Here is a 12,310-nt window from a genome sequence, read left to right on the forward strand (position 1 = left end):
AAGACTGCTATTGTGTCTCCCCTGGTCCTTCTCTTCACTAGACCAGTCATGCCCAGTTCCTGCAACTGTTCATCATATGTTTTAGCCTCCAGTCCCCTAATCCTCTTGGTTGCTCTTCTCTGCAACCTCTGATTATTTAAAATGATGGTGTATATCGAACTGGGCCCTAATACAGGAAGCCATTGACTTATGTCCACAATTGAGCCCAACATTTCTGTTGCTAAGCAAGATGGTTGTTAAGTGAGTTTTCCCCCATTTTATAACCTTTGTTGCCACAGTTGTTAAGTGAACCATTAGAGTTGTTAAGTTAGTAACACCATTGTTAACTGAATCTGGCTTCCCCAATGTTTTTGCTGGTCAGAAGGTCACAAAATGGGATCATATGACCCCGGGACACTGTGACTGTCACAAATATGAACCCGTTGCCCTGTGTCCGAATTTTGATCATGTGATCATTGAGGTGCTACGATGGTCGTAAGTGTGAAAAAAGCTCACTTTTTTCAGTGCTATAGTAACTTTAGTTACTTAGCAAATGGTCGTAAATCAAGGACTACCTTTACTCAAGATTCCTGGCAAGGAAATATGGTTCCTAGCTAGAAATACCCATGGATTCCAAAGGGAAAGGTTAGCTCGAGGCCAGCTTTAACTGCAGTTGTTTTCAATAACGTCCATTCAGCTTTTTAAAAAAATAAGAATGGAGTAAGTTCCTCTTAGCAGTGCTGATGTCGAAAGGGGGGGGGGGAGTGCCAATTTAGACCTGATCATATAGCCACTCTTTGCACACACAAAAAGAAGAAGAAGAGTGAAGCAACTTCAACCAGCTTGCTCTTACAAATCTCCAAACTGCAAAACCCTCCAACACAGCAAGAAATTTCCTTGCATTCTGATTCTTGTTGTGAATGTCTCACAGGTGCCAGACTGAACAGTTTCAAAGGGCATCAGCATCATCTGACTGAGCTTTGCAAAGTTTGAGGAACTTCCAACTATAGGCGTGAGAAGCATCTCTCCCCCCCCCCTTCTTCTAATCAAGCCATGACCACCCAGGAGTAGAACAGAAACTGATATGCACCTGGTTGTGCTGTTTACGCATTTGAGTATTAAAGGATGTATGTTCTTTTCAACCAAGTCTCTCTGCAAATTTTTTCTTCCTTCTCTAACAGCTCTCCGGGTGCAATCCGGACTTAAATCCCCACCCCACCCCACCCACACACAATTTCAAGCTTGCATGTGTTGTGGCCTGCCAGCAGAGCTGGCAGCAGATTCGGACAGTGAAGAGGTTGGGGAGGAACATGGGCCAGTCCTGGAGTCTGGGGAAGGCTCTGAAGAGGGCTCTGTGTCAGAGGCAGAGAGGGGGCCAGAGCCGTCTGACAGTTATCAGCTGCCTTCGGAGTCAGACATCAGTGAGGCAGATGAACAGCTGGAGCCTGTTCCCAGTGTGCACATGCACAGAGTTGACAGACGAAGGGAACAGCTAAAGAACAGGGGTCAACTTGGAACTAAGGCCACAGGTGAACGGTGAATGGCTCCTCTCATAGGGAATAAAAGAGGAGCGACAGGGGAGTGGAGTTTGCAGGAGACAATTAGTTCATTCCTGCATTCTTGCCAAATATTGCGGCATCTGAAAGATATCGGCCTGGCCATTGTCCTAGCCTGATCAAGGTCGGTAATTGTGAGCTATCTTGAAAGACTGTGGGAGAGGAAAGACTTTGCTGGAGAGGAATTCACTGTCAATTAAATAAAAGGGGTTTATCAGGACGAGGACTCAGCTTCGTGCTGCTGGGGAAGCCTAGGTCAGAACAGTGTGCCTACAGGTTGCATTAGGCTCTTATTTGATATAACTCTTATCTAGATTTATCCCGCAGTCGCTTTTATTCCAGTTTTATTTATTTATTTTTTATATTAAAAAGTTCCAAGACCTTAAGTCTCTCTGCATTTATATTCCAGGCCTGGATTTGTTTATTCTTACTTTAATGTGCAGAGCATAACAAAACGAAGTGCTTCGTAAAGAAAATGACATATATGCACAAAAAACAATACAGGTAACCCTCGACTTAAAAACAGTTCACATTAGTGGCCATTCAAAGTTACAACGGCACTGAAAGAAGTGACCCACGACCAGTCTTCACACTTACGACCATTGCAGCATCCCCATAGTCATGTGATCAAAATGTGGATGCCTGGCAATGGACTCATATTTATGACGGTTGCAGTGACCCCCTTCTGCGAACTTCCAACAAGCAAAGTCGATGTGGAAGCCAGATTCACTTAAAGACTATGTTACTAAATTAACGGCAGTGATTCACTTAACAACTGTGGCAAGAAAGGTTGAAAAACGGGGCAATATTGACTGAGCGACAGAAATTTTGCGCTCAGTGGTGGCTGTAAGTCGAAGACTACCTGTACAACCTAGCTAATGAAAAATAGCAGAAAATTCGGTGCCTTTTCTGAAAAGTCTGACTGTTGAATTTCTTTTTTAAAAAAATATGTTCTTTTATCTGTGCGGTTCTAAAACTAAGAAAGACAAACTGAGTCACTTCAAAACAGGTTTTTTTTATTTTTCCTCCCTATAGATAGAAATCTTGCCCAAGTAAAAGCAAACTACTTGCATTACTTAAAATACACTCCGAGAACACCTAAGGAGAAACTGTTTTAACTTACTTTCTCCCACCAAACTATCTAAAACTTTGTGGTCTCTTGGTCCTCTGGAATGCAGCCCCTTCCCTCCTAGGAATCCAGTCTCTATTCCACTCCATAACCCAAATGAAAATAGAATGAAAGTAACCTAACCTAGATTAAATTACACAAAAGGAATAACGAGCAGAAAACCTTGCGTTGCCATGGTAAGAATTTTCTTGTTAAATATTTTTCTGAGTGCAGAGCAAAAAAATGATTGCCTTTTTGCAGTTTTAATTGTACGCTGCATGTGGTAGATTTTGCAATGCGATAGACCTCACCACATGTTTTCTTGAACTTGCTACTTCAGTGCAAAGCATGTTCATACTTTAATTTTAGCTCTTTTAAGCCTCAAGAATCACTGCAAATCTATTCTGTTCTTTGTTTTGAAAAAGCCAAAGCATCCAATGTAATTGCTGTCCAGTAAAAACTATCATCAAGTTCTCCAAATTCTTTAAACAAAACATCATTTTGAAACCAAATTTAATATTGGTTTTTTCATTGTCCATAAGATGTCTAACATTCAGCAACAGACTCCCCCCCCCTTTTTAGTAATCTCAAAATCTGACATAGAAATATCCAATTCTATTCAAACTCACAATAATTCTCAGAAGATTTTGTTTCCTTTCAAGAGGAGAAGAGAAAAACCTTTCAAGAATTACTGTTCCCTGTAAGCAAACAAGAAATCATTTCCAAGCAACAATTCCTTAATCTAATGTTGAATATGTGGACAATTGAGTTTACAAAGAAGCCAGTAATAATGATGCATTTCAACACTCAGAGGCTTCATAAACCTGGGTTCCCACTCTTACTAAAAGGTACTAGAACAATTATGCAGAAGACAATGGCCAGCATATTTCCTGTTTCCTTAGAAGACTGAAGTAGAATCATGAGAGAAGATTTTGCCCAAAGATAAACAAATATTTGAAGACGTAAGAACAGCTTGACAAACTTTTAAAAGGAACACGCTCAGTTTTCTGCCTAGACGTACCAAATTTGTCAGCACTCACAAATTATTTTTAACATTCATCTTCTTTTTTGCTTTGTCTGTGGTTTTCTCGGGAAAAAAAAATTCAAATGTAGCACATTGTCAGTTGGGACTAAAAACCCCACTCATAGCTTGTGTCTCCACTTAACGTATATTGATATTTTCACTGATGATGTTTGAGTCACTTTTCTGGATCCTGGTGTCTTCTGGACTTGTTGGATTAAAAAAATCCTTAGCTAGTGCTTTTGTTAATCGCAACTTCTGGTCCTCACCTTCTTGAAGAAAGCTGATCTAGCAAGAAAAACTCCTATCCAAAGTTTATCCTAGTTACACAACTTAGTCCTCCTCTACCCTGAAGTTTCTGATGGATTATTTGACGTACAATACTCTCTGGTTATTTTGAGAAACCCACTTCAGCTTTCGGACAGTGGTGTCCAGCAAGGATCTCTTGAAGCTGCTGGACAGAAAGAAAAAAATCACAGGGTCAAAACAACAGTTGAGGGTTGAAATGCAAAGGACCAGTTCGTTTGCAAGGTGAAGGGCCTGGGTGTTCTGTTCGGAAATGATCCTCATTTGGGCAAGGATGTAGGGTATTCGAACCACATGGTAGGGGACAAAGCACACGAAGAAGACTACCAAAACCACAAAAGTCTTGATGACAATTCTGGTGCTCATCTTTTTACTGCGCTGCTGGGTTTTCTTCAGGGAGACTGCACGGAGCCTGAGCGAGATTTTACCGTAGGAATAAAGGAAAAAGAAGAGCAAAAGGAAGAAAAAAGTCACCGCCAACATATTGAGTATGCCTCCGCTGGTGGCTCTGTACTTGAAATGGAAGCACTTGTGGTCACAGGGTCCACCTTTATTAGTGTCCAAAAGGAAGAAAAGCATTGTGACGAGGCAAAGGACCCACACCATCATGGACATGGCCACGCTGAATGACTTGGTGTGGATTCGGAACTGTTGAAGGGGCTTGATGATTTTGAAGTAGCGGTCCAGGCTGATCAAGCTGAGGAGCAGAATGCTGACGTACATGGTAATGTAGAAGACCATGCCGACCATCTTGCAGAGAGCTGGAGGACCGCTGTGTTTCTGGTAAGCCGCCCGGAAGGGCAAACAGAGGGCGAGCAAGAGATCGGCGATGGCGAGGTGCTTCATGTAGACCGTGATAGAGTTGGTCTTCAGGGGGCCAAAAGTGAACACCCAGAGCGCCAGGAGGTTGCTAACGAAACCGATGACAGCGATGATGGAGTACATGGCGGGCAGGGTCTCCATCAGGAAGCCATCTTGGATTCTACACGTGGATTCAGAAGATAGGTTAGATCCGTTACAGAGGTTCTCGCCGAGAGAGGAGCGGATGTCCATAATGCTATGGAAGGAAAATGGCAGAAACAATTAGATGATTCCATAAATTTCTTGGCACCTCATCATTTCCTAATTAACTTAGCAGGAATGAACCTGTAGACTTGTTTCTTCTCTTTAAACCATCGCTACCACCCTCCCAGGGCCCTTGGCTTTGTGAATAACAATAGCACTTAGACTTAGACTCTTCATGGTGCTTTACAGCCCTCTCTAAGTGGTTTACAGAGTCAGTATATTTTCCCCCAACAATCTGGGTTCCCATTTTACCCACCTCGGAAGGATGGAAGGCTTGAGCCTGGTGGGATTTGAACTGCCAAATTGCAGGCAGCCGATAGTCAGTAGAAGTAACTTGCAATACTGCCCTCTAACCACTGCACCACTGAGGCTCTAATGTATAAAATAAAAAAGTTGATGGAAAAGAAAAGAGGTAGATTCACATCACAGGCTAAGCCAGGAACAAGCAGATTCTTCTATGGTATAAAGCAGGGGTCCCCAACTCTCAGGCCGCGGCCCGGTACTGGGCCATGGCCTGTTCAGAACTGACAGCACAAGTGGCAGATGTGTTAATTATGAAAAGTTGGCAGCTATGTGCCTCTTCGTTTCAACTTGCCATTAGAGTAAGTGCGGAGAGATGTTGCTTTTGAGCGGGTTAGATGGAGATTCGATCTGCCAAATTGCAGGCAGAGGGCAGTCAGCAAAAGTAGCCTGCAGTACTGCACTCTAACCACTGCGCCACCACGGCTCTGAAGCTATACTTAAGGCCATGAAGCACCACTGGTGTAGTCATTAAGGCCCCGGGCTATAAGCAGGGAGACTGTGAGTTCTAGTTTCAACTTAGGCAAAAAGCCAGTTGGGTAACTGTGGACCAGTCCTTATCTGTCAGCCCTAGGAAGAAGGGAAAGGAAACCACTCCTGAAAAACCTTGCCAAGAAAACCACAGAGCCATATGCAGGCAATCGCCAAGAATCAAAAACGAACTCAAAGGCATTTTTTTTTAAATAGCCGTGAACAATTAGCTTTGCAGGCATTGGGGCAAGATGTAAATGAAGTCCAGCATGATTGACAGCATATTTGTATTGGCTCCTTGATATCATTCTTCGATTTCTATGTTATGTTTTTATTTTGCTATTGTCCTCATGGTAGACGGGCACCCATAGGCATTTGACTAATATCTAGATAGGGTATGTACGTTGCTAAGAGCTGCCAATAGATTTAAATAACCTTGAGTTCCGGAATCAGCTGCTTTTTACATTGGCATGCACGGAATCTGGTGGCTTTTTAAAAATGTTTAAAATATTCAAAGATAATTTAACACACACACACCCAAAAAGGGAAAAAAGTAACATTTGTTTGCTGTACAGCTGATTACACACTGTAGTATCAAACGGACCATACAACAGTTGTTTAGAAATCAAAGAAGGCTATTGTCTTTTCCTTGCTTTTAATTGGGTCCAATCAAGCCTGTTTTTCAGCAGGTACCAGTAGGATGCATTGTTGAGAACTGCTTTGAAATACCTAAATCGGACTGAGGAATGGCAGAATTCGCTGCCAGCTAGTTTTGCAAGACAGAAGTGACAGAGACATAATGAAAGTCTAGCACACCAAGACACATTCATTTTGCAAGTTCCCCATATACGTAGGCACGCTGTCTGCAAACACATGTTAAATATATAATGTTGCTGTTCATTTAGATCGGAGAGGTGCTGAATGGTATAAGCACTACAAGCCAAAATCACGAGATTATCTCTGATTGACTTTACCCGGATCATGCAAATTCTTTGGAGCAGGAAATGATGCCAGGAATGGTTAGTGGAACAAGAAGAAGGGACAAGCAAAGAATTCTCTGGGTTGATCATATCAAATCTGATACAAATATGAACATCCAACAACTGAAAGAAGCTGCACTTGCCCTATAAAGTTGCCAAGAGTCAGACACGACTGAATGGTTAAAACAACAAAAATGTATTTATATGTGTGAAGCTACATGTGCTACTCTTCTAAAGCAAGATAGGGAAACTATCCTCTATTGTTCTATAGCTTTCAAGAAGAGGCTGGACTGCCATCTGTCAAAAATGGTGCAGGGTCTGCTGGGCGGGGGGTTGGACTAGATGACCTACAATGTACCTTCCAACTCTGTTAACCTATAATCTATTGATTCTAAGTGTTTTATAAGGATAGCCAATAAAATAGCCTAAAATCAGCATAAAACATAACCAGCATAATGCTGGCATTAAGGCCAGTCTTAAATATTTCTGCCTGTCTTATATTAGCTTCTCCTCTTTGCAAGCTCTGAAGAATGTTGCTTTTGTGCTCTCGAGATTGAGATTAGATAGATAGATAGATAGATAGATAGATAGATAGATAGATAGATAGATAGATAGATATAGATATAGATATAGATATAGATATAGATAGATAGATAGATAGATAGATAGATAGATGATAGATAGATAGATAGATAGATAGATAGATAGATAGATAGATAGATAGATAGATAGATATAGATATAGATATAGATATAGATAGATAGATAGATAGATAGATAGATAGATGATAGATAGATAGATAGATAGATGATAGATAGATAGATAGATAGATAGATAGATAGATAGATAGATAGATAGATAGATAGATAGATAGATAGATAGATAGATAAATCCCAGGGTTTATTTCTGGAGCAAACTCTTCTAAAGCAAGATAGGGAAACTAATCAATTAGCTCCCGAGATTCTTAATTTTCTTTACACAATGCTCCCTGCCTGTTGAGTGAATCTGGTTTCCCCACCGACTTTGCTAGTCAGAAGGTCGCAAAATGACTCCTGAACGCTGCAACCGTCATAAATATGAGTCCGTTGTCAAGCATCTGAATGTAAATCACGGACCACAGGGATGCTGCAATGGTCGTAAGTGTGAGAAAAGGTCATCCTCAGTCACTATTTTCAGTGCCGTTGTAACTTCGGACGGTCACTAAATGAATTGTTGTAAGTCGAGGACTAGCTGTATTTAGTAAATCCCATGAGCAAAGCCGTATGCTTATTTCATCAGAAAAACATCAAAAGCATAAAATAAAAATAAAATAGAAAAGCTGTCGATTTATGGGCCCTCACATCACTGTATACATTCCTATTGGACTGCAAAATAATAATATTTTTTAAAAATGTAGTTCCTAAAACTGCCCATTCTTGGAAGTGTCATTTCTGATCTTTAAATGCTGATAAACTTGTCAGTGAGCCGTGCGTGTTGTGGCTGGTTTCTTAGCTCATGTAGAGTTTGAAACAATGGCACTAAGTGAATCCCTAAAAACCCAGAGACTAAAATCACATTTGAATGTGCTTCAACCATCATCACGCACACACACACACACATACTCCAGAAAATGAAATTGGTCATGGCATCACGTACCTTGACGTCTCCATTCAGACATTCACCCTGATGAGGATTGAAGCGTTCACACTGCTTCTCTTTTGAGAACTTCCTAAAATGTAGGTTCAACCAGCTGAGCTTTAAAGCTTTTGTCAGCAAAGATAGAAAGATGGATGTGGTTGGCTGAATTCGCCGCTTACAGGGTTTTTTTTAACCACTAGATGAAGCAGCTGAGAAAGAACATAGGGGAAAAAGATTGCTTTCTTTTTTCGAGAAATAGGAAGAATAAAAAGCAGGGGTGGAGGGGGGAGTTAAGGTTTTTGGTTTGGTAGTAGGGAGGCTTTGAATTTCTTAAGCCTTACGTACTTCAACAAGAACACAAAGTCAAAATAGCACCATCAGATGTAAGAGGTAACAATGAATAAAACTGGAGTATCCCACTGTGACTTCATGCAGGAGAGTGATGTGAGAAGAAGGAGACCATCGAGCAAGAAAGAACATAATAGGAGGATACGGCTGAAGGATCTGACCTCCCTTATACTACTTGGAGGATCCTGAATAGGTGGAGTGGCTAAGTGTAAAACCAATAAGCTCAAGTGGAGGCTCTTAGCGGATAACAACACGTTGTGGGAATGTGGAGTGATGCACCTCCTGGCCCATCTGCTTGTATGTCAGCTACTACTAGAAACGTACCAATAATGTCTCATTTTTTGGCCAACAACAAAGCCAAGAAGGTGTCTTCATTCTGACAGTCTAAAGTTTGATTTGGACACGGAAGAAGAAGCAGTGTGCAGATCAGGTGTTTTCTCTTTAACTACCAGATATTCGGAAACGTATGAATGTGAGAAAGAACATTTATTGTATGTCTGTGGGTTTGGAGAAAACATATGATAAGTGAATAGACGTGCTATGCATTAATATAGAATTAATGGCTGGGCTTCAGAATGCGGTAAAAGTGGAATATTAAATAAAATATGTCAGCATAATTATTGGCATATAGTTCAACATTTGTCTTAAAATCGAATAGAAGGATATGGTGTCCATTGATTGTTTAATATATTTATGGATAAACATTATGGGAAATGCTTGTGGTGACATTGGAGATATGTTGTTCAGGTATATACAGTAAATGCATGCATACTTTTATACAGATGTGTGTGTACTTTTATAGAGACTAAGACATGATAGTGGGTGAGGATTTAAATAATTTGCAGTGAGGGTTTGCTTGTGCAATGAATGGTATAAATCTGAAAATCAATGTACCAAAGACAGAGACAATTTGGTTGGACTAGAAAAATGAAGCTAGACATAAATATTACAAAATCAAAGTTAAAGTACTTTTTCATACTTGAGCAGACTTTAATTTAGATTTTTCAAAAAGCCCACCCTAGTGCAAGTAGAATAACTTGTGTACCTTCTTAAAATGTTTATTGAAGGGTGGGGGAAGGAATGGATGGGTGGGAAAATCCCCACTCTGTTTTATATAAACTGACTTCCAGGGATAGGTTTGCATACATTTTGTTATTAAAATATGAATGGATATTTCAGTGTGTCATGCAAACCAGCCCAACTTTGCTAGTCATGGACAGTCTGGAAGAAAACGTGGAAGCCATAAGCTTTTTCAGAACCTTCATTTACCAAGGAAACAAGTTGGTAACATCTTGGGGTTGCTTGCCTTGAAAACAAGTTGAACCTTGCAACACAATATACCACAATTTGGAGGCAGCTAACATCCTTTATTACAGAATTGGTGAACATTGGAACATGGACTTTTTCTGAACTTTTGGGAGATTTAGAGTATAAACAAAAGTGATAGTAACAAATTAACATTCCTAGTACATGAAAGAGGAAGTCATATAAATTCATCTAAAAGAGAAAGGGAAGCTTCAAATATTTCCGTTTCTCAAGGGATGTTCAATTTCGGTTCCTTTTTAGTTCTCCCAGATGTTACTCAGGATCATGTTCCATGCAAATGCCACCTCTGTCTGGCCCCAGAGTGGGGAGGGAATGGAGATTTTGCAGTATCCTTCCCCTGCTATGCCCACCAAGCCACGTCCACCAAGCCACACCCACAGAACCGGTAGTAAAAAAAATTAATTCCACCACTGGTTTAAATGTCTTCTGAGCCACCACAACTAACTAACTGGGTCAACCTGTTGCCTGTTATCAACATTCTGTAACAGGCTGAAGGAAGGACCCATTGGTGTATGGAGCCCATGGGAATTGGGCAGCTAATAGATTCAAACAAATAACAATAATAATTAAAGAAGAGATTATACTTGTTCCCAGTGGAGGGGACTGATGAAACGGACCAGTACAGGGAGGGCGGCAATATATTTTCGAAGGGGGTATTAGGATTTTCCGTATATTGAGCTGGAGAAATGGGAAGTGTATACAAACACACACACGCACACACACACATTCAGGATGTGTGTGTGTGTGTTTATGTGTGTCAGGAAACTTGTCATTGCTTTTCTGCAAGTCAGAGATGTGGTCAGATATGGTTTTGACAGCTGGAAAATAAACATGTAAAAAGAAATTGGAGGTGCTATTTATGGGCAAGGTGTTTTACGTTCCTCTTGTCCTGCAACATGAAGGCAAAACCTTTTCCAGACCAATTCTTGAATACAGCTCATCTGGCTGGAATCCACGGGAAGAGTACTCCACTCCCCTACTCACAATAGAATTTCCTATGCCACCAGGCTCGAAATTCCAACGCCTGGAATGCTCGACCTGACTCTGTGGTTACATCCTCAAACCCTCACAGCCTCAACCTCAAACTGTCTACCGTGGACCTCACCCCATTCCTAATAGGTCCTTAAAGGGGGCGTGCATAAGCGCACCAGCGTGCCTACCATCTCTGTCCTACTGTCCCCATTTATTTGTACTCATTTCTCTTTGTTCATGTCCATGTTCATACTTATACCTGCTATCCTGTATGAAGCAATCTTAAAAGTGGGAAGACATTTCTTGACAGTGAGAACAATTAAACAGTGGAAGGGCTTGGTTTCAGAAGTTGTGGGCGCTTCATCACTGCAGGCTTTAAAGAAGAGACTGGGCAGCCATTTGTCTGAAATTGTATAAGCAGGGGTCTTCAACCTTGGCAACTTTACGACTTGGGAACTTCAACTCCCAGAATTCCTCAGCCAGCATGCTGGCTGAGGAATTCTGGGAATTGAAGTCCCCAAGTCATAAAGTTGCCAAGGTTGAAGACCCCTGGTCGGGTCTCCTGTTTGAGGAGGGGGTGGGGTGGGCTAGAAGACCTCTAAGGTCCCTTTTGCTTTATTCTGATTAATTCCATGAATTTATGTGCCCAACTCACACAGAGGATCTGTAGCCACACCCACCCAACTACAGATAGTTCTAGACTTACAACGACTCACATTTATGACCGTTGCAGTGTCCCGGGGGGGGGGGTCATGCAATACCCTTTTGCGACCTTCCGACAAACCAAGTCCATGGGGAAAACCAGATTCACTTAACAGCTGTGCTACTAACTTAAGATCTGCAGTGATTCGCTTAACAACCGTGGCAAGAAAAGTGGTAAAACGGGACAAAACTCATTTAACAAGGGTCTCGATTAGCTGGCATGAATTTTAGGCTCAAATTTGAATTTAAGAGGGGGGGGGGGTTGCCTAAAGGCACCAAGGTGCCTACTGCCGCTGTCCTAATGTTTCTTTTTATTCGCATCCATTTGACGTATCCAAAACCATGTTTATACTTATATATGTTATCTAAATACATGCTTGAGGAAAATTTTTTTTAAATGAAATCAATGTGGTCGTAAGTCGAGGACTACGCGTCACAGAGCCGTTCTCATCACCCCTCCCCACCCACCAATTTAAATCAGCCAATCAGCTGCTCGTGCCGGCCTCCCTTAGCCCCGCCTCCTCCCTTTCTACATCCGGGCCCGTTTCTAAGCAATGCG

At 41.4% G+C, this 12,310-nt stretch overlaps 1 protein-coding gene across 1 annotated transcript; it reads right to left on the bottom strand.

Moving 5' to 3' along the window:
* Positions 1-1,970: 1,970 nt before the first annotated feature.
* LOC309397938 (putative G-protein coupled receptor 34) lies at positions 1,971-8,510 on the bottom strand. The gene is made up of 2 exons (XM_081964384.1): positions 8,422-8,510; positions 1,971-5,027 (listed from the first exon to the last, which is right to left on the bottom strand). The coding sequence occupies exons 1-2, from the start codon at positions 8,433-8,435 to the stop codon at positions 4,031-4,033; spliced, it is 1,011 nt and encodes a 336-aa protein (XP_081820510.1). The 5' UTR covers positions 8,436-8,510; the 3' UTR covers positions 1,971-4,030.
* Positions 8,511-12,310: the final 3,800 nt, after the last annotated feature.

The sequence above is a fragment of the Natrix helvetica genome, assembly GCF_964273705.1.
Source record: "Natrix helvetica genome assembly, chromosome: 11".
NCBI classification, from domain to species: Eukaryota; Metazoa; Chordata; class Lepidosauria; order Squamata; family Natricidae; genus Natrix; species Natrix helvetica.